The sequence below is a fragment of the Protopterus annectens genome, chromosome 1.part2 (genome assembly GCF_019279795.1).
Source record: "Protopterus annectens isolate FY-2018-M chromosome 1.part2, PAN1.0, whole genome shotgun sequence".
Taxonomy (NCBI): Eukaryota; Metazoa; Chordata; order Ceratodontiformes; family Protopteridae; genus Protopterus; species Protopterus annectens.
In genome coordinates, this window is record NC_056727.1 from 316,286,053 (window position 1) to 316,307,861 (window position 21,809).

Below are 21,809 nucleotides of genomic sequence, written 5' to 3' on the forward strand. Positions count from 1 at the left end.
CTCAACAGAAACTTCAGCCGGATCCACCTGTTCCACTGCAGTCTCTAAAGGACCGGCGTCCAAATGGACTAATCATCCTGTCTAGGCTTTACAGATTTGTCTTTACGTTTCTTCGTGGAAGCGGGCGTAGGAGGATCCGACGGCATATTATAATTACACCGTTTGCCAAAGACTAACCTAGCGCAATCTAGTCTTCTCTTAATAGTGCGCTTATTAAACCTAGCACAAAACCGACACCCAACTATGTCGCGGTTCGTCCCAAGCAAGGGATACAAAGCGAGTGGTAATCCCTATGGTATCTGCTTCCCAAAAGAAATACAATTATTCACTTTTTCTGACATCCGTAAATAACTGAGGCAAGGAAAAACAAAAATGCTCCCCAACGGGGTACTTAGCCCAACTTGGTATGTCTGAAACTCCGAAAACGAAAAATTTCAGAAAGCCGAACGGCACTTGCAACGCTGCTTCTGCATCGGACCATGCGGCAAAAAAGACTGAGGATATGACGTCGGTCATGCGCTTTTATACCCTGACGCTCTGATGTCAGGGCTGTGCGCCCATGACCGACGTCAGCCTAATACTTTGGTATTCGGGCCGACCGAGGACAGCGGACTACCCATAAGTAAGGACTGCAGCAATGTGAGATGAAGAACATCAAAGCTTCCATTTTCTCAGTTCTTGTATTAACTTTTGTTTAGTTTCTTCCCACATATCCTTAGCTGCCATAACAGAATAATTTTAATTCATACTCCTAAATACTTCATTTTATCATGTCCCCATAAATATGGATATTGCTGAACCAGCTTGTGTTTGGCTGCAGAGTCTCTCTCTTTTTCTTTATACTACTGGTATAGTTACATTTCTTTCTAATTGTGCTCAGTAGCAGAGGTGTTTCGCTGGCTGTGATGATTCTATAAACATCTGGATATACAGAGCTGATACAAGTATGCTTTTTTGCACTTGATCTGTTTCAGTTACAGTTAAAACTGTACAACAGTTACTTATTTGTTTCACTGAATACTGACTAAATATTGGTAATCTCTGCCAGCAGTGTTTTTGTTTTTCCCACCCTCTTGCCCAGGTGTTATTGTATTCTTAAACTTGGTGGCTGTGGAATTGCCCGTCCCTGCTGTAAACTTATTTTTGGACACTCCTCCCAGCCCCATTTCATTTGCTCACTCAACTGAGTACATTGAGATCATTTGGGAAGGACTACCCCCTTGCTTCTTTGATTTCAGACACTTCTCCCAGTCTCATCTTATTAGCTCTGTCTACTGTGTACAAAGAGAGCATTTGGGAAAGCCAACCCCCTTAGCGTCTTAATCTTGAATTATTTTCGGTTTCCTCCCTCTCCACTTAAAAAAAAATTACACTTTAATCAACTGCTCTTACTCTGTGTTCTTCCTACTTTACTACCTTATTTCACTTTGCTGTGTGCTCTTAAGTGTTCAAATGCTTTTATTCTGCTGTACTTATTACTGTTTGTTAGTAGCCTGATTAAATTTATCTGCTATTCTAAGCATCTTAGTTTTGGTTCTAGCACTTATGCTTCAGGCCAGTTATTTTACATTTAAGAAGGTTTTTCTGGTCTACGCTCTTGTGGACAAACCCTTATCAAAACCCTGTCATAAGTCCACCTAAGTATTCAAAATACTATGTCTGGACAACTCCCATCAATTTCTCCTGCCAGTCTGGTCGACATGGGCATACTGAAACAGTGTAGCAACTGCCTCATGTTGATTGACAGCCCTCTTTACCTAGCACGTAATTCTTCTACTTGCAAGAAATGCATCTAACAGCAGAGACCTCCAAAACACACTCACAAACATTCCACAAACAACAACAAACATCACACACAGCAGACAACACACCAGTGTCTCACAAACACAGCCCATAAGGCATAACAATAAACCTACATAGCCCATAAAGCATAACAATAAACCAAACATATTAGTCATTGGCGACTCAATTATGAGACACACTGATGTCCCCCTCACCAGGCTCGACAAGGAAAAGGTCACAGTCAGTTGTGCCAGGTTCCAGAGTCCGCCACATCATGCCCGCACTTAAGTCTCTCCACAACAGGTACAATTATGACTCTGTCATTGTCCATGTTGGTGTGAATTACTTGAGATATACCTCCCTGGACTATATGAAGAGAGACATGATTGAGCTCTCAAGTATGTCTCCCAGGCAGGTTATGACCCTAGCTTTAAGCAGCATTCTACTTTCACCAAGAATGATACCATAGTACCAACAAAAAAATAAGTGACTTGAACAATTGGCTTAGTTTCTGGTGTCTTTCCAAGGGGATCCAGTATCTGTCTGCCTGGGATGACATGACTGCCAGGCCTCAATGCTTTGCCAGAGATGATCTCCACCTGTCACCCCTGGGATTCTGGATCCAAGGCTCTTGCTCCCCCACTGTGTCTTTTTTAGGCAATGTCCCAAAGACAAATCTTCCAACATAAAAGATCTGTCAAAAAGCAAACTGAAGGTCATGCTGCTTAACACTAGGAGCCTTAACCAGAAAATGCACTCACTGGAGGCGGTCTTCGCACTGGAAGATGCCAATGTCAGTGCGGTCACAGAAACTTGGTTCAGGGCTGCAGAGAGCACCCCTGCCTTACCAGACTATACCTCATTCCACACATTCTGACCCCAAAATGATGTCGGGAAGACTAAGGGTTGTGGAGTCTCTATCTTCATTAAGGACAGGCAAACCTCCAGACTTGTTTGGCAGCATGATACACTGGAATTACTCCAGATGCAACTGACAGTTGGCAAGACAACCATCCAAGTTACAGCCAGATATAGACCCCTCCATGACTCAGGGTACCCACACTTCCCAACTGGACCTACTTGACTCCATCTAGGTACCCCCTACCACCCTGATCCTTGGTGACTTCAACTACCCCATCATAGACTGGGTGAACTATTCCTGCAGTAATGCACTCACCCATCGATTCCTTGACTTCATCAATTCTAACACACTAAACCAGCTTGTATCATCCCTCACAAGGGGAGATAACATTCCGGACTTGGTTGTCACCAACATGGGTGACCGCTGCACCACTCCCATAATATGTTCTTCCCTGGTGAGATGAGATCATCGGTCTGTCTCATTTGAAGTTTCTATCCACCCCCCCCCCCCAGCCGTAACCACGCTAAGAAACTTCTCAAAAGCTGACGACAACCTCCTAAGTGAGGGTATCAGTAGCTTCACACTACCATGCCCCTCAGGGGATACAGACTACTATGACAAACACTACGCCAATGCAGTATAAAGCATCTGTACAACTACATGTATTCAGCCATACCCAACAGAACTAAAGCCTGCTTCTCAAGGAAACACAAACCGACTTGGTGGATGTCCTCTATCAACAGGCTTTACAACAAAAGGAAGAAACTGCTGTCCAAGGGTAAAAAGAGACAAATTCCAAATTGGAAAATCCCCCTACCCAGCCTCAACAAGCCAATTAGATCACTTGTGAAAACCTCCAAAGCCAATTATGAATTGAAACTAGCCTCTGAAACCATGGGAAACCACAAAGCCTTCTTCAGTTATGTCAGGAACCTCCATGGCAAAGTGTAGGTTTGTTCTGAATTAGTACTTAATGGTACCACTTACACTGATCTTTTTGACTTAGCCAACCTGCTAGCGGATAGGTTCAGTGCCAGCTTCACCCCCTATCCTCCCCAAAGGCCCATTCGACATTTGCGATACTTGTCTCGCACCTCACATCTCCGTAAATTTAGAAGTTATGTACTTACCATAACGTTCCATCTGAGTAGGTGGATTCATTTGTCTGCAACCTGTGGGTATGGATCCGATATCGGATCCGAACCGGCATGGTTTATCCAGCTATGGATCCGAGCTCCTAGCTCCTCCCCTCACCCATAATGCCTTGCTCTCCCTACATGACCTCAGATCGAGTTTGCCCTGCACCAACTACCCTAACCAAAGGGTAACGCACCCTATGCAGGAAACTGACAAGGCCAGGGAGATAGGAGGGCGGGATGGTTGCAGACAAATGAATCCACCTACTCAGATGGAACGTTATGGTAAGTACATAACTTCTAAATCTGAAGTAGGAGAATTCATTTGTCAGCAAACTGTGGGACAGAGTCCCCAGCTACCTGAATCTTGGGTGGCCATCATGGAAGGATATTCCGGAGCACCGCGGAGCCAAAGGATGCTCTACCTCTAGAAGTGATGTCCAGCTTGCAATGAGTAATAAAGGTATGAGATGAAGCCCAAGTGGCTGCTGAACAAATGTCATCCAGAGGAGCCCTCGACTTAAAGGCCGCTGAAGTAGAGACAGACCGGGTCGAATGAGCATGGACTCCCTCCGGTGCGGGCCTCCCAGAGGCTTGGTACACCAACAGAATACACTGACAAATCCAGCGTGACAAAGAAACTTTAGAAATTGGTTTACCCAGATTGAATTTGGCAAAAGAAATGAACAACTGGTCTGATTGTCTATGACCAGCTGTCCTATGAAGGTAAAAACGAAGCTGTCTGTGAACATCCAAGGAATGCAGCTTGTATTCGCCTTTGTTTTGATACTTAGGGAAGAAAACAGGGAGGTTGATGGACTGATTAATGTTAGCCTCCGAAACTACTTTACGAAGAAAGGAGGGATTGATCCTGAGGTACACTCGGTCCGGATGAAAACTCAAATAAGGCGGTTTCATGGACAGGGCCTGAAGCTCTGAAACTCTTTTAGCCGAAGTAATGGCTACCAAAAAAGCAGTCGTAAAGGACAAGTATTTAAGATCGACTGTGGCTGCAGGTTCGAAGGGGGGGAGCGGTCAAGGCCTGAAGTACCAAGGAAAGATCCCACGGGGGAACCGTTTATTTGACAGGAGGTCTGAGCAAAAAGGTGCCTTTTAGGAAGGTTTTGCATAACTTAGCCGACATAAGAGACCCTGAATCGTGTCCAATATGGTAATGAGATATGGCTGCCAGCTGAACTTTGACCGTGGAACTACTGGCGCCATCATTAAAGAGAGTAGTAAGGAAATCTAGAACCAAAGGAAGGGGAACCGTGAAAGGATCTAGGCCTTGCCGCTCTGCCCAAATGGAGAAACGCTTCCATTTACTGCAGTAAATTTTTCTGGTAGAGGGCTTGTGGGCCGCTACCAGAATGGCCTTAACTGGGGACGAGATACCGGGAGTCCTGATTAGGAGTGGAACTGGAGCAGCCAAGCAGTCAACTTCAGGTTGTCCAGGTTCGGAGTCGGCAGGTTCGACGGGTGTAATATCAGAAACGGAATGGGATCTAGAATCCAAGGTGGATTCACTGAATGAGACCTTAGGTAAGGGAACCAGATCTGTCGAGGCCAGAACGGGGCAATGAGGATCATTCTGCACCCCAACCGAGAGGCTTTCTGAAGTACTTGTAGCATCAGAGGTAGAGGGGGTATGCGTAAAGAAGACCGAGAGGCCAAGCATGCACCAGAGCGTCTCTCGGAGAATCCCCTGGAGGGGGGATTAGAGCGAAAAAACTGTCACACTTGGCGTTTAAAGGAGAAGCAAAGAGATCGCAACAGGGAGTCCCCCACTGTGCGAAGATACGTTTTGCTACTTGAGAATTGAGAGAACACTCGTACGGGGAGAGAATGGTGTGACAGAGCTTGTCCGCTAGGATGTTGGTCCGACCCGGAATATGCATTGCGATGAGAAAGCGGTTGGTGGAGATCGCCCATTCCCACACTCTCATGGCTTCTCGACATAAAGGGTAAGACCTGGTTCCCCCCTGTTTGTTGATGTACCAGACCACCGACATGTTGTCTGATTGAATCGCAATTGTTCCCAGGGGAAGGAGGGCCTGAAGTGCTTGCAACGCCAAGAGCACTGCCCTCATTTCCAGAACATTGATATGCAGGGAGGTCTCTGAATCGCTCCACGTGCCTTGGACCATCCGCCCAAAATGCCCCCACCCGAGGTGGGAAGCGTCCGTGGTCACCGTGGCGAGAGGGGGAGATGCACAAAAGGGGCGGCCCCTGTGGAGGTCTGGAGAATGGAGCCACCACAAGAGAGACCGCTTGCAAGCCTTGCTGATTGCAATGGGATGATACAGGGGGAGGGAGAGAAATGACCATTGCACCTGAAGTGTCCATTGAAGCACCCGCATGTTCAAGCAGGCGTGCGGAAGAAGAGTAATTGCTGCCGCCATAGACCCTAGCGCCCTCAGGATCAATTCCACAGGTGTTGAGCTGGAGTGAAGGATGGCCCGCACCTGGAGTCGGAGATTCCGAACCCTGTCGGTTGTGAGAAAGGCTCTTAAATTTTTCATGTCTAACCTGGCTCCTATAAATTCTATTGCTTGAGTAGGGACCAGGTCGGACTTCTCTATGTTTACCGTGATGCCTAGCTTGGGAGCTAGACGAAGGAAGGAGTCTCTTGCCAAAGAGAGTAGATGCCTTGCTGGGGCGGTGAGAAGCCAGTCGTCTAGGTACGGAAAGACCTGCACCCCCTGAAGCCTCAGGTGGGCCGCAACCACTGCTAACACTTTGGTGAACACCCTGGGGGCTGTGGTGAGACCAAAGGGAAGGACCCTGAATTGGTAAGTGACTGGCTCCCAGCCGGAACCGAAGAAACCTCCTGGATCGTCTGTCCATCCGAATGTGGTAGTATGCGTCCTTGAGGTCTATAGAGCACATCCAGTGATTCTCCCCTAGAAGGGGGAGGATGGACTGCAAAGTGAACATCCGGAACTTCTCTTTGGGAACTGACAGGTTCAACAGGGACAGGTCTAGAATGGGTCTTTGGGTCCCCCGTCTTTTTTGGCACTAAAAAGAACCTGGAGTAGAACCTTGATCCGATCTGGTCTGGGGGGACGGGCTGGATGGCTCTTTTCCTCAGCAGATGGCCAATTTCCACTGAAGCGGCCTCCCTCTGATCGGGTGGAACATCGGGGAGGATTTTTAACTTTGGGAGATGAAGAAAGGGGATCTTGTAACCTCTGGATATAATCCAGAGTACCCAGTGGTCCGATGTAATGGACTCCCATGCCGCTAGGTGCTCCGAGAAACGTCCCCCGACTGCCTCCAGAGTGGAGCAGTCGGGCAACCCCTCAGGGTTGCTGCGTGGGCCATTCAGAGAAAGGTTCCCTGGACCCAAAGTTGCTGGGAGCCCCTCTGCCGCGGAAAGACTGGTTGTCCGGAGCGGGTTGGGAATGCTGCGACTTCCGGAACCACATCTTCTTCTGGCCCTTTTGGTTCCTAGAGTAGGACCTCTGGGGCACAGAGAAGCGGACTCAGACGGCAGACAGCGTCTTCCCGTCCTTCTCGCTCTGAACCAAGGTATCGCGAACCGTCTTGCCAAAAAGGGCAGAACCGTCAAAGGGGGCGTTCACAAAAGACGCCTTGAAGGGCTCCGTAAAATCACAGTGGTGGAGCCAGGCCTGCCGTTTTGTGACTAGGCCTGCTCCCGCAGCTCTAGCGGCTCCCTCGGTAGCGTAAAGTAACCGCATAGAGGTGTTAGTCACAGAACGAAGAGTGGCCATACGGGTGGAGTGCATAAGTTTGTCCTCCTCCGACATGGACTCTGGGGGGGGATGCAGCGTATTCCTTGATAAGATCACACGGCATCCTAATGACGTGTGCAAATAGTTGAGCGCACTCACTGAGAAGGTCGCTGAACTAAACATTCGCTTCCCCAAACGGTCCATCATCCGAGACTCCTTGCTCGGGGGATGGACTGAGGGACTCTCCTGGGTGAGTTCCCTCTTAGTGGCTGCTGCCGACAACATGGCATCTACCGGGGGTCCCTTGCTCCAGTGGGCACGGTCAGCAGGGGGGCTAAGGATCCTGTCGGGCCTCTTGGGGATTGGCTCCACGGTGTCCGGTTCCTTCCATGCCCTGGTGGTAATAAGGTCCACCAGGGGGTCGGCAGGAGGGGACACCCAAGAGGTAGACGGGCCCGCTTCAAATGCCTCCAAGAACACTGACTCGTCCGATGAAGACTTTGGGGCAGACCACCCACCTCTAATCCGTAACATTTCCATGATGTCTCCGAAGGAGACATCCTTAGGGGGTGATCTTGGGGAGCCTTCCCCTTCCTCCAAGTCAGTGTCTTCAGTCAAAGACTCGGGGGAGTCTATGTGCCTCCTCTTACACGAATGCTTGCGAGGTGCTTCCTTGGGGGGGCTGTTCGAGGAGCCCTCACCAGCAATGTCCAGAACCGTAGGAACTGCTTGGGGCAGTGAAGTGGGCTGTCCCAGTGGCTGGGTGACAGAAGTCTGGCCCAGAGCAGATGGCGTGCGGGACGGAGCCGAAGTAAGGGCCGGGGGTCTGGACGCCCTCAAGAGAGCCCTCTCCACTACATCAAAAGCCGAGGGGGAGCCAACCTCGACAATAGGATCCGAAAGTCGGCTCCCCCTCGGATCCGATGAGCGGATCGGAGCCGGCGCCGAGCCCCTCAGATCCGAGCGACCAGTGTGCTCCAACAAGGACGGCGCCAAAGGCACACTGAGTCCCTCGGATCCAAAGCTCGGGCCAAGGCTCCGAGAGGTCGGATCCGACAGACTCGAGGGCAGGGTCGGATCCAAAGTACCCAGTACTGTCGGTGCCGACCCACCCGTGGCTCCGAGGCTGCCCGGCTCCGGGCACTCCGAACCCAGGTAGCGGGTCGGAGAAGGAGCAATGGGCTTAAAAAAGGGGGTCGAGCTCCCCCTCAGAGGGGGGGGGGGGGAGGCAGGAGCACTACCATCTGCATCTGGGCCTGGATGAACCTTTGCATCATCCGGTCCAGATCAGCATCGGAGAGGCTGTAAGTAGACCTCGACGAGGCTACCGAGGTAGGCCTTGAGTGCCGCCTCGATAGCCTCGAAGGAGGTCGGGTCTCCTCATCCTCAGGCTCTGGTGAAAAGCACGGGGACCGGAGCCGAGGAGGGGGAGAGCCAGCAGCCAGAGAGGCCAGAGGAGAAGCCCGCTTAGCCGGCGGGGCTGAAACGGAGGTCTCGGCCTGCCGCTTGTGGTGCTTCTCTCTCCGGTCCTTTTTCATGGCTTCCCTCTCCTCCGACCCTTTGGCAGGAGTTTGAATCCCGGGTGGAGGAGGGGGAGCAGGCAAGGCAGGGACTGCCGAGGCAGTGACCACCAAGGGGGCGGGGGCCGAAGCCGAGTCTGGAGGCAACAGTCCCGCCAAGACCAGCTTCAACCTCCGCTCCTTCAATGCCCTGGGGTTGAACCCTGCACAGATTGAACACCCTGAAGTGAGGTGTTCAACCCCAAGGCATCGAACGCACCGAGTGTGGCCATCAGCAGGGGAAAGCTTATGGCCACACTTGGAGCACTTTGAAAACACAGCCTTTGGGGCCTTAGACATTACTATTTTTTTTTTTTTTTTTTTTTTTAAATAGTAATAATAAAATAAACTAAAAACACTCACACAAAGGCCCCAAAGAAACACACACACACACACACACACACCAACTACGAACCAGCGAGGGGAGGGTAAAAACTAAATTAAATTAACCCAAAAAATATAAAAACAGAAGGGGAACCTATATCTTTCACACAAATTTAAATTTTAAACAATTTTAAAACCCTTTAATAAGAAGATATCCACTTAGCTTTAGGAGCTCTGACGACCCAGCCTTCACCATGCGCGGCAAACTAGATCTGGGGTCATGTAGGGAGAGCAGGGCATTACGGGTGAGGGAGAAGCTAGGAGCTCGGATCCATAACTGGATAAACCATGCCGGTTCAGATCCGATATCGGATCCATACCCACAGGTTGCTGACAAATGAATTCTCCTACTTCAGATCAAGTGTTAAAGGCCCTATCCAAGGCAAAGAACACAGCTTCCATGGTACCTGATAGTATCCCAGGCTGTATTCTGCACCATCTACAGAAAGAACTAGCCTTGACATTGAGCACCCTTTTCAAACATAGCCTATGTACAGGCTTCATTCCAGCAGAGTGGAGAACTGTCATGGTCATTCCCTTGCACAAAGGTGGTACCACTACTGACCCTGGAAACTAGCGCCCCATTAGTTTGACAAGTCTGATCCATAAAGCCATGGAGCGTATTATTATGGATCTCATAAACAAAGATATAAGTGATGTCTCCAAGCACATGACCCTACCCAGTTCAAATTTCTTAAGGGCAGATCTTGCCTGTTGAACCTGGTTGACTTCTTTGAGACTGTCATCAAGGCCCTGCATGAGGGAAAGTCAGTAAATACAGCTTACCTTGACTTGGCCAAGGCCTCTGATACAATCTCCCACTCGAGCATCATTAAAAAGCGAACACAACTTGGCATAAATCCCTATCTCATCAGGTGGGTGGCAAACTGGCTCACCAATAGGACCCACAAAATTAAAATTGTTGCCTCCACCTCTGTCAGCCAACCTGTCACTAGTGGTGTTCCCCAGAGATCTGTCCTGGGACCCCTACTGTTTGGCATCTACTTCTCAGAGGTCCAAGCAAAGACAAAAGGCCTGTGGCTGACCAAGTTTGCAATCTGTTAGTTGGATGCTTTCTTTGACTCCCCAAATGATGTTAACATACTGCAAGAGGGTCTCACAGCAACAAAGGACTTGTGCTTAAGTCATGGCCTTAAGTTACATGCAAAAAAATGTATTATCATACTATTCAGCAAAAACACGACCCCTACTGATTACCACATCAACTGCAACCCCCTAAGCACACAACCTGTGGTGAGAGACCTGGGTACTCATGTTGACAACAATCTCACATTCGACCATTATGTAGCAGCAGTGGTCAGAAAAGCCTGCTACATGATTCATCACATAAGTAAAGGGACTGCATCCAGAAAATAGGAGGTTATAACCACTCTGTACTCCTCCCTCATTAGACCAACAATTAAAGATAATGCCCTACCTCTCCAAACACCTGCACCAGCTGGAAAGGCCACAGAAATACCTCACAAAGAGAATCCATGGCCTCCAACACCAGTGCTATTTGGACAGGCTCAAATCACTATCACTCTATTCAGTATCGCATAGATTACTCAGAGGTGATCTGTGTCTCACCTGCAAGACAATATCGGACCCTACCCTACTAGAGATGCTCCATATCCATAAGTCTAGCCCCTCGTTCATTACCAGTTCAAAAGGCCTAAATCTAATATGTGACATCAACAAAACCTGCTGGAGAGACAGATTTGTCTTCCAGAGCCTGCTCCATCTCTGGAATACACTTCCCATACATGTCAAACAAAGTACCTCACTGACTCTCTTCAAGAACAACCTTGATGAGTGGATGGGAAACCACAAGTTTTCCCAGGGGTTCCACCTGCGATCCTCACTGACAGGAGCGATAGGTACTGACAGAGGTTTCTTTTTTCGGGATAAACTCTTGGCTAGGCTTGTAAGGGCCCCAGGGCCATTAGCCTAGTAACCTCATGATCCTATAATACTATGATTTACTGCTATTGCCTTTGTTTTAGCTTCATTAATCTTGTAACCAGAAAAGATATGAATCTGTCTCAAAATGTCTCTTTCTGGTTTTGTCAGGTATAAAATAATATCACCCGCAAAAAGAGCCAGCTTTTCTTGACTACCACATCAATTATACCCTTGAATTTCTGAGTCCCTTATTTTTTTTGCTAGTGCTTCCAAATATAATGCAAATAACAAATGAGAAAGAGAATACCCCTGCCTGGTTCCTCTGTTCACACAGAAATTATTTGAGAAGACCCCACCCACTTTAGTTTTCACCTCCGATCCCTCTTATATCCTCCTAATCTACCTTATCATTTTTTTCAGGAAATGCAAATGCTTCCATTGCCCTCCTCATAAAGAGCCAGCTTACTCTGTCAAATGCTTTCTCTGCATCAAGACCCACCAACAGGAATGGTATTTTCTTACATTCTGTTTCTCTCTGGATCATCAATGTTCTGTTATTGTTGTCAAATGTTTGCCTCCCCTACAAAAAAAACACACTGATCCATATCTATCAATTTTGGCATTATTTATGTCATTCTTTTAGCTATTATAGACATGAACACTTTATAATCATGGTTTAGTATTGAAACGGGCCTGTACAAAGCTGGGTTTGATGGATCTTTACCCTCTTTAGTTATTACAGCTACCACTGCTTTCTTGCAAGATGTTGGTACTTCTCCTCTTAAAATACTGTTAAACAAAACCTTCCAGATCCTTTATCAGTTTTTTTCTCTCCTAGCTTCCAAGCTTCTACAGGAATACCATCTATTCCTGGGGACTTTCCTGTAGATTGGTTATATATTACAATTTTTATCGCCTATTGTCCTTCCCTAACCATTAGTATTTAGGTCTCATCTACATCTAATCTTGGCATATTTAACTCTTCCATAAACATTTCTATTTGTAGCTTTTCTTAATTCCATATTTCTCTGCTTTATACAGACTTTCATAGAATTTCCAAAATATTTCTAATAACTCTACAGTATCTCGTTACCTTCCTTGTTATAGGCTCCCTAAGCTTGGCAACAGCTCTTTCTATTTTCTGTTGCCTGAGGCATTGTGACTAAAGTTTTTGTGCTCTACTGTTATTTTCAAAAAACAGTTGCTTAACTGCAATCTTTCTAAACTTGTGCATATTATCAAGGCAATCCCTTATTTCCTGCTTAGCATTCTGCAGTTGGTCCTCATCTTGTTCTGTGAGATTCCCCTATTCTGCAACACTAACATTTGTCAGTCCCTCTAAATAATGTTTGCTACTTCTTAACCACAGTGCCATGTCTTTTACTTCCACCATATTTTTAAAATCCACTTTAATTTTATCCCAGTACTAGCTATATTTTCAGAAGAAATTTCTATCCTGTCAATCTCCACTATCCATTTCTTAAATTCCTCTCTTTTCAACAGACAGATGGGAAAGTGCCAATGTCTCATTTTTATTTCATTACCCTGTGTTTTTATTTTAGTTATTACTGGCACATGATCTGAAATAGTTAATGGGTGTGTATCAAGACATTCAATTAAATGGACAAGTTCCTGCTAAATGTAAATTCTATCTAGCCTACCCCAGTTTTTATAACTTGAGGAATAATATGTAAATTCACTCCAAACTGCTATTACTGAATTCATATCTTCCATGCCAAATATTTTCATACATTTCTTCAAAAATCTACGCTCCTTTGTTATACTTTCCCTTATGAGCCCTCCAGACATATCTTCAATGTTGCGAATCACATTCCAGTCACCAGCTAGAAGTAATATTCCGTGCTGAAAACTGATTACTTCTCCCAGAATTTTCTGAAGCTCCATTATAGCAGTTTTAGGTGGAATATAAATACATGCCAGTGTAATCCTTCTCCCTTGCAAGTAGCCCCCTAGCACTACAAATCTGCAAAAATTATCTTTTTTATCCACGTCTGTCATTATTGGAGCGCCTCTTTCAATTAATATAAGTACTCCTCTTTTCCTTTGTCCCAGGTATTCCGCTGAATAACCATCCAGAAAACCTTTCTTTATCAAATTCATATGTTCAATTCTTTCTAAGTATGTCTCCTGTAACATAGCTATAAGCACTCTACATTTTTAATAGTTCACTACTCTTTCTTTTTTGTATTCATCTGTGAGACCATTGACATTTAAAGACATTACAAAAAGCATAACTGCATTAAAACGTTATTATTCCCACCTTTTATGTAGAACACCTTTTTTGTTAAATGTCTAGATCCAGCTTTTGTGTTACATATATACACTGTTTAACTGGTTGAAAGTTTATATGGTTGTTTCTTGTCATAACCATTTGAGCCTACATCACATCTTACAAAACTTTTTGTCTTATTGAAATCCCTCAGAAAATAAAAACACACCCCGATACCTCCTAAAACCTATTAACTTAATTCTAACACACAAAACTATGTACATATTCAAATACTGACGTATCTTCCTAATAGGAACAAAAGTCTCAAACTGACAGCCACACTCACAAACTTGAGTTAACCTAAAAGAAAGGTTAAATATGCTAAGACGAATGGTGGAGACTGTGCTTCTATTAAGTGCTAATCGGTTTTGTCTGTTTTTATAGCTCTCGCAGCTGGGAAAACCCCTGAATACTTTCAGATAACATTTTCTCTTCGCAGTTTTTTTTCTTCAGCCACTCTCCACCAAACTGTAGACAGTTTATCAGATTGTCTTGATGGAGACATGAGAACCAGGAAGTCAGTTTCTCTTTATTAGACTGTTTCCATGGAAACATGAAGACCAGCTGCAGAATTACTACTGAGCATACATGTATTTGCTAGAAAAAAGCCTCACAATAGTCAGAATTCTTTTTCATTTACTTGCTTACTCTTAAAACCTGTTACTAAATCAGTCTAAGGTTCTTAATCCAGTCATTTCCCCATGCAAGAATGAGAAAAGGCACATTATTTTTTTTTCTTTTGCCATGTTCTTTTAACCAGGTTTTTTACCCTTGTATTGCCTACATTTCTTAAAAGTGAACAAGAAAAAAGACAGAAGGGAGAAAAAAAAGAATAGCAGCACCTGTTTACAATCCCAATTACACTTAAAAATTACTGAGAAAAGTTCACTTTATTGCATGCAAAGAAAACAACATAGCACAAAAATAGTGCTAGTAAGAAAAACATTTCTTTACTTACAATTAACATTCTCCCCCCTCTTCACCTCCCCCAAACATTTTTGAACATTAATGATATGAAGTAGGACATAAGCTTTAGAGTATCCCCCACAAGTCCAGCAACTTCTGAAAAAGTCCAATATTTCCAGATTTTCTTGTTCCATCATATTTCACACATATAATTATTGCAATGTAATCCCACATTAAGTTACCTGTTTTATTACTGTTCCTCTCCATCTCCCAAATCCTCTCTCTGCCTCATTTCCCATGTACTCCCAATTCTTCCAGTCAGCTTTCATACTTTCGTCCTTCACTGGAAAGTGTTTCACAGGTACAGTCTTCTCTGTGGTTTTCATTACCAGAAGAACAAGAAGCAGAATATTTTTCTGTTTCACAGCTCACTTTTTTGTTAGACAAACTTTTGTATTTCCTCCTTAGCGTGTACATCATCAAAAAATGATTTTCTCCCTCCAGGAAAGAATACTGTGAAGGCAGCTGGGTACAGCAGTTTGAATATCACACCTGCGTCTCGACATTCCCTGAACAGTGGAATAAATTTGCTTCTCGGCTGCCTGGTGCACAATGAGTAATCATTCTCCACAATCACCCTGCTGTCGCCCCCTTTTAGTACTTTGTCCTTCTCCCACAGTTTTGTCAAAATCATCTCCTTCTACTGGTAGGACTGCATCTTTACTGTTAAAGGTCTAGGCTGCTTTCTCATAGTCAGGTTTGGAGCATACACATGATGTGCCCTTTCAAGTAACAACTACTGCTGTGGAATACCCGTCCAGTTGCTTATTTATGCTTTCATAAAATGAATGCAGTCTGTTCCTTCCAGCTTCTCTAGTATAGCTGAAAATCTCAGGTTTTCCCTACATGTTCTGTCCTCTAATGCTATTATTTTTTGAAATATCTCTTCCTGAGTAGTCTTATATTCGGCCAGCCTTTTCATCACTTCAACCTCTGATTTCTGCAGTTTTATCACCTCATCTGAATATTCGTTTAAAGCTTCTTCCATTCCCCCAAGCCTACTGTTGTCTGTACTGATGTACTTCATCAGTGTTTTGATTATTTTAACCAGGTCTGTGTGCAGTTAATCTTATAGCTTCCTGTAGGTTACTGGAATTCATGTCAGGAGCTTGCATTGCTTTTTGTTGAACAGCTGCAGACCCTTCCCCAGTCAGTGTTTCTTCCTCACTTTTTGTAGCTGTTTTTCCAGGTCCTCCGTATTTCTTTTTTCCTTTCATCCAGGCAGTACACTTACTAGCCAGTCACTGAAATTTACCCATAAACACAAGTCTACTAGCCTTCTCTGCTGAGTTTCTGTTTTCACACTGGGAGAGCTAGAATTAAGCTGTTACTCTGTGAAGCCATCTTGGAAGTCCTAGTTGGGCTATAGTTAGAGTTTTACCCTTCTACATCACCAGCATTGACTAGTCACTGCCCTTATTCTCTTAATCTTCTCATAACAGCCTGTATGCAGTCCACTTACTCAGTATCTTACCCCAAAGCCTGTATTTTCCTAGCAATTGCTTGTGTAGGACCAATTCAATGTTTTTTGTAAAGTCCAGGTAGACCATGCCTGCTCACAGCCACTGTCAAATTCACCTGTAATCAGTTCTTAAAGAGGGTGATGTTCATGTGGAACATGTTTCCACCTGCAAACCTGATGGTAGTTGAAGCCAAAATGGAAATTGGAAATGGCAGCTAACTGAACTCTAACTGTAGCGGCTGCCACTCCTTCATGAAAAATTGACACTAGGAAGGATATGATAGATTCTATAGGAGCCATATATGGGTCTAAGCCTCAATTCGTAGCCCAAAGTGAAAACCTTTTCCATTTGCTGGAGTACAGTTTCTGAGTGGAAGATTTATGGGATGAAATTAGAATGTGTTTGACCTAAGGGGATAGGGGAATACATCTGGCTATTCATGGAACTGGAGCAGCCTTGCTGTCAATTTGAGGGTGTGGATGGTGGGGTGGAACTGTCCCAATTGATGAATCAGGAGATCTGGAGATGGGTCCAGAATCCATGGTTCCTCCAAAAGGTAGGGCCACAGGAAGGGAAACCAAACTTGTTGAGGCCAGTAAGGAGCAATGAGGATCAAGGAAATCCTCAACTGTCTTGCTTTCTGTATTACCTTTGGGATGAGTGGAAAAGGAAGAAAGGCATAAAGAAGTCCTGGTTGCCAATCGTGGACTACAGCATCCCTGGGTGACATTGCCGGATGGGGAATTAGGGCAAAGTAGCTGCTGCATTTGGTGTTCAGGTGAGTGGCGAATAGGTCACAGCAAGGCTGGCCCCATCTGTGAAAGATCTCTTTCACAACTTTTGGATACTGGGACCACTCGTGAGGCATCAGAATTGCTCAGCTGAGTTTGTCTGCTATTACGTTGGATTTCCCCGGGATGAGCATTGCTATCAGGAAGCGTCGAGTATCCATCACCCATTTCCAAACTCTTAAGGCCTCTCTGCAAAGCGGATAAGATTTGGTTCCCCCTTGCTTGTTTATGTACCACACGACAGACATGTTTGTCTGACTGAATTTCAATTGTCCTGGTGGAAAGGGAGCTGTGAAGTGCTTGCAACGCATACAGCACTGCTCTCATCTCCAGAACACTGGTGTGCAAGTGGTTCTCGTGGTTCTGCCAAATACCTTGGACTGTGATTCCCAGATAATGCCCCCCCACCCTATCTGGGAAGCATCCGTGGTCAAAACTGCTTTCTCTTGGGGAGGAACAAGTGGACGACCTAGGAGAAGTCGTTCTGTGTGCAACCACCATGTAAGATCCTTTTTGCAGGTGCTTATTAAAATCTGGTGAGACAATAGAAGGTCTTCCACTGGCCATTGGGCAAATAACAGCCACTGAAGTATCCTCATGTGTAGACAAGTAAGAGGAACTAATAGGATGGTGGAAGCCAAAGTCCCTAGGACTTGAAGGACTTCTCTGGCCTGAACCTTTTGTTTGTTTAGCAAGGATCTGACTTGACTGCGTACAGACTCTACTCTTTCTGGTGTTAGTCTTGCTGACATGGTGGTTGTGTCTATTTCTGAGCCTAAGTATACAATGTGCTGTGAAGGAGATAAGACTGACTTTTTTAGGTTGACAGTGATGCCTAGACTGGCGCACAAGGATAGAGTCTCGTCCCTGGTTCTGATGTGTTGATGCTTGGTGGTGGTAGCAGTGAGGAGCCAGTCGTCTAGGTATGGAAACACCTGGAATCCTTGACGTCTCAGGTGAGCCATTACCACTGCCATGCATTTGGTGAACACTCTGGGGGCTGTAATGAGACCAAAGAGCAGTGTTCTGAACTGAAAATGACTGGCTTCCAGTCGGAAGCGTAAGTGTCTCCTGGAGCACCTGTCCATTTTGATATGGTAGTAAGTGTCCTGGAGATCGATTGAGCACATCCAACTGTCTTTCCCAATAAAGGGAAATATCGACAGCAGAGTGACTATTCGGAACTTCGATTTCTTTACATACTTGTTGAGCCTGCTGAGATCTAGGATTGATGTCCAGTCCCCTGTCTTTTTTGGAACTAAAAAGAATTGAGAGTAAGTTCCGGATCCTACTTGCTCTGCGGGGACTTCTTGGATGACTCTTTTTTGCAGCAACGAGATGACCTCTGATGTTGCACTGTTTAGTTGGATGGGTGGTGCATCTGGTAGAGACCTTTTTTGGGGGTTCGGAAACAAAGGGGATCAGGTAACCTCTGGATATTATGGTGTGTACCCAACAGTCTTGTGAGATGGTTAGCCAGGCGCGTGGGTACATTGATAGGCAACCCCTGACTGCCTCCAGAGTCGGACAGTTGGGCAACCCCTCGGGGGCGATGGAAGGGACGATCAGAGAAAGTTTCTCTGTCTCCCTGATGCACGGACCTCCTCTGTCATGAGGGTGGCATCTTTATCCCCCCCCTCTGCCTCTAGGGGAGGGTTGACCTTGTGCCTGAGGGAAACCTTTTTGGGATTTACAGAACCACATTTTCCCTCCTGTATTACCCTTGGGAAAGGGTCTAGACGGGAGGGAGAAACGGACTCAGACGGCAGATGAGGTTTTCCCCTTCCTGCTCGCACCTAGTCAAAGTCTCTTTCACTTGGGGTCCAAAAAGAGATAAACCATCAAAGGGGACATTAGTGAAGGAAGACTTGAAGGACTCCGTAAAATTACAAAGATGCATCCAAGAATGCCTCCTGAGGGATATTCCTGCTGCTGCTGCCCTACTCGCTCCATCTGCTGCATACGATGTCAGCATCATGGAGGAGTTTGCTATGGAAGAAAGGATGGAGAGCTGCACAGGAACCTTGTCCATGGAACCCGGAGCTACTGAACCCTGGAGGGTGTCTCCTAACTCTTTCAGGAGATCCCTCTGAAGGCGAGTAAAATGAGGAAGGTAATTCGACGATCTTAGTGTACATGCTGCTGAAGAAACAGTACGCTTCCCATACCGGTCCATCGTCCTGGACTCCTTGTTAGGAGGATGGATATTAGAAGATGTCTCGGATAACGCCTTCTTGGTGGCTGTTGGCTGCTGCTACCACCATAGCATCAACGGGAACTCCCTTTCTAAGAAAAGTCTTGTCCTCAGGTGCTGTCATGAACTTATTTGGCCTCCTCGGGATGGGCTCCACTGAATCTGGAGAGGTCCAGGCTTTCCACGATATGACCCCCAAGAGTTGGTCATGAAGAGGTGTCACCCAGATGTGGAAGGTCGGGAACCAAAGGCTTCAAGATACACTGATGCATCCTCAGTAGGGTAAGAAGTCTTCCAGTCACCCCTCTGTCTAAGGATTTCTAGGGTGTCAGAAAAGGAGACATCCTCACAGGGGGATCTAGGGGACCCTTCTGATTCCTCTAAATCAGTGTCTGACGTAACAGACTCAGGTGAGTCGACATGCTTCCACTTACACAGCCTCTTCTGAGGGAGCTCTCCAGTGGGATAATCTGGGGAGGTCTTGATAGAGGGGGCACCTCCAATGGGGGCTACTTGGGCCTCTGGCTCCCTACGCTGTGGGGGTGGCAGGGGGGAAGAGGTTGCTGCCTGCTGCTAGTGGGACACAGGTTCCAATGATATAGCTTTAGCAGAGGATAAATCCTTTTCTATAGCTTGGAAAACCTTCCCCCCTCGCTCCGGAGAAGACCTCCACTCCGAGGAGACAGATGGTCGACTCCTAGCAAGGGGGAACGGCTCCGAAGCAGAAGTGGGAGCTGAGCTGAGTCAAGCCGAGGCTTCAAGAAAGAGGGTCGGTTCTGATGAGAACCCAGGGTGACTGTCCCCCTCGGAGTCGACTCGAGAGCGTCGGCTCCCAGATCCCTCAGCTCCAGACTGAGCCATCGAGGATAGAGTAATTGGCTCCAAGGAAGCAGGTTAAATCCTTGGGACCAACGGGTCCAAGACAGAAGAACCTAAAATAATAGGCTCTGAGAGCGAAGCAGTCGGAGGAGGAACAGTGGTCGGTAAGGGGGTCGGCTCCGAAACCTTTGGGTCCAGAGGGGCCTTTTCTTGTCAGAGCTGGATATGAAAGCAACCTCTTCACCACCTGCTCGATGTCCTCATCTGATAGTCTCACACACAAACACACACATGTCCATTGCAGAAGTGAAGTTTGAAGCAAGAAGCCTGCTCTATTGTGCATTTAAGTTTTCTCCATTCTATGCCCCTCCTAAGCTAGCAGGCCCAAGGCAACTGCCTATGTCACCTGATGCTGGATCCAGCTCTGCTAGCACTTGAAACCATTATAACTCTCATTCACTCTAAGAAGAGTACACTTTCTATTGGGTAATACCTGTGAAGCATAAAGCATACTGGCTGGCTCATAAAAATGTTAACTGCTGAGACTTTCAGTGGAAACCGTGAAAAGGGATGGTAGTCAGAGACCAAGCAAGCAATAGCATAAACGTGAATTATTTAAGAAAGCAAAATTCTGTCATCACAAGGGCACTAAATGTATGAGCTTCAAACACATAAATGAAATTAAAGGGTACTAAACCAGCAAAGATGATAACTGTGTCCCAAGTGATGCATGCATTGTACATTATTATACTACACTACTAGCGACTCAAATAAAGACTTTTACAGTAATAATTTTAATATATGAGCAGTATCTTTAATTCTATATTTAGGATAAGTACAACATATGAATGGGTAAAACAGTGGTGCTGTGAAGACCATTATTACCTCACAAACACAGCAAGAGGTTCCCTGGCTCATTTCTCAGTTAGGATGCATTCTGTGCAGTGTCTGTATCATGTTTCCTCACACATCCCCAATGAACATAGTAGGCAGATTGGTAATGCCATAAGTGTATGTGCATTGTGTGCATGAGATACAAAAAGGAAAGCCTGGCAATCTGCATTTGTTCCCTATCTGCATAGTTAATTCTGTGGAAGGCAGCACTGTCTGTGGGGTTGCAGTAAGTGTCTGATGTGACTTAAAAGCTTTGGATGGATGGCTATACCTAAAAAGATAAATCTGTTGAGAGGAGGAAGGTAACAACACCTGAATTTGGGGTACAAATGAGAAATTTGTGTCTACATTCCTGATTTTTAACATTGCAGCCCATGGCAATAAAACCTCAGGAAAAGAGATAAACACAGCATGAGATAAAGTGAAAGGCAAAAGGCCTGTTTTTAAAAAATTCTGCCTTCTGATTGGAATCATTATATAAACTGCAACATCTCGGGGCACTTTTTCATTTGATTTTTGTTCTCCATTACAGTGGATGCTACACTAAACATGTATCTTACCATGTTTGCTGTCTGCAAGAAGAAAACCTGCTACTGAGTAGTTAGCCGTGTTTAGTAGAAGGCACAAAGAATTAGCTTATAGATCTTTTTGAGTACCTGAATGTCCAGTTGTAATCATCAGTCACACGCTCCATCAGATCAAATTCTGGCCCTGGCAAACTGCAGATCGGTCTGTTCCAATTGTCACTTACTCTTCTGTACAAATTTCTTGTGTAAAAATTTTCAAAGTCTTGATAGAGTGGCACAAAATCCTAGATTTGAAGCATCAAAGGTGTGTGTTCATAATTAGGAAATATTAAGTTTCATTTCAAGTCTCCAATGAAAATAATAATTATTAAATAAAGGCCTTACGAGCTCTGCAATATCTTATAATTTCATTTTACAATAATTTAACACTAAGTCTTGCTATATAGAAACTGCAGTAAGCAAAAAAAAAAGTAACAGTCTGGTTAGACTTAAAAAGCTAGCTCTTAAACAGTAGCTCATGAAACATACTTGGACTACAGCCT

The 21,809-nt window shown here is 45.6% G+C and overlaps 1 protein-coding gene across 1 annotated transcript in view; it reads right to left on the reverse strand.

Moving 5' to 3' along the window:
- Positions 1-21,809, reverse strand: part of SPTLC3 (serine palmitoyltransferase long chain base subunit 3) — a 1,995,977-nt gene that overhangs the window by 1,223,436 nt on the left and 750,732 nt on the right. The window contains exon 3 of the mRNA XM_044056235.1: positions 21,397-21,551. Coding sequence (XP_043912170.1) covers positions 21,397-21,551 — 155 coding nt within the window. The remainder of the gene's footprint in view (positions 1-21,396; positions 21,552-21,809) is intronic.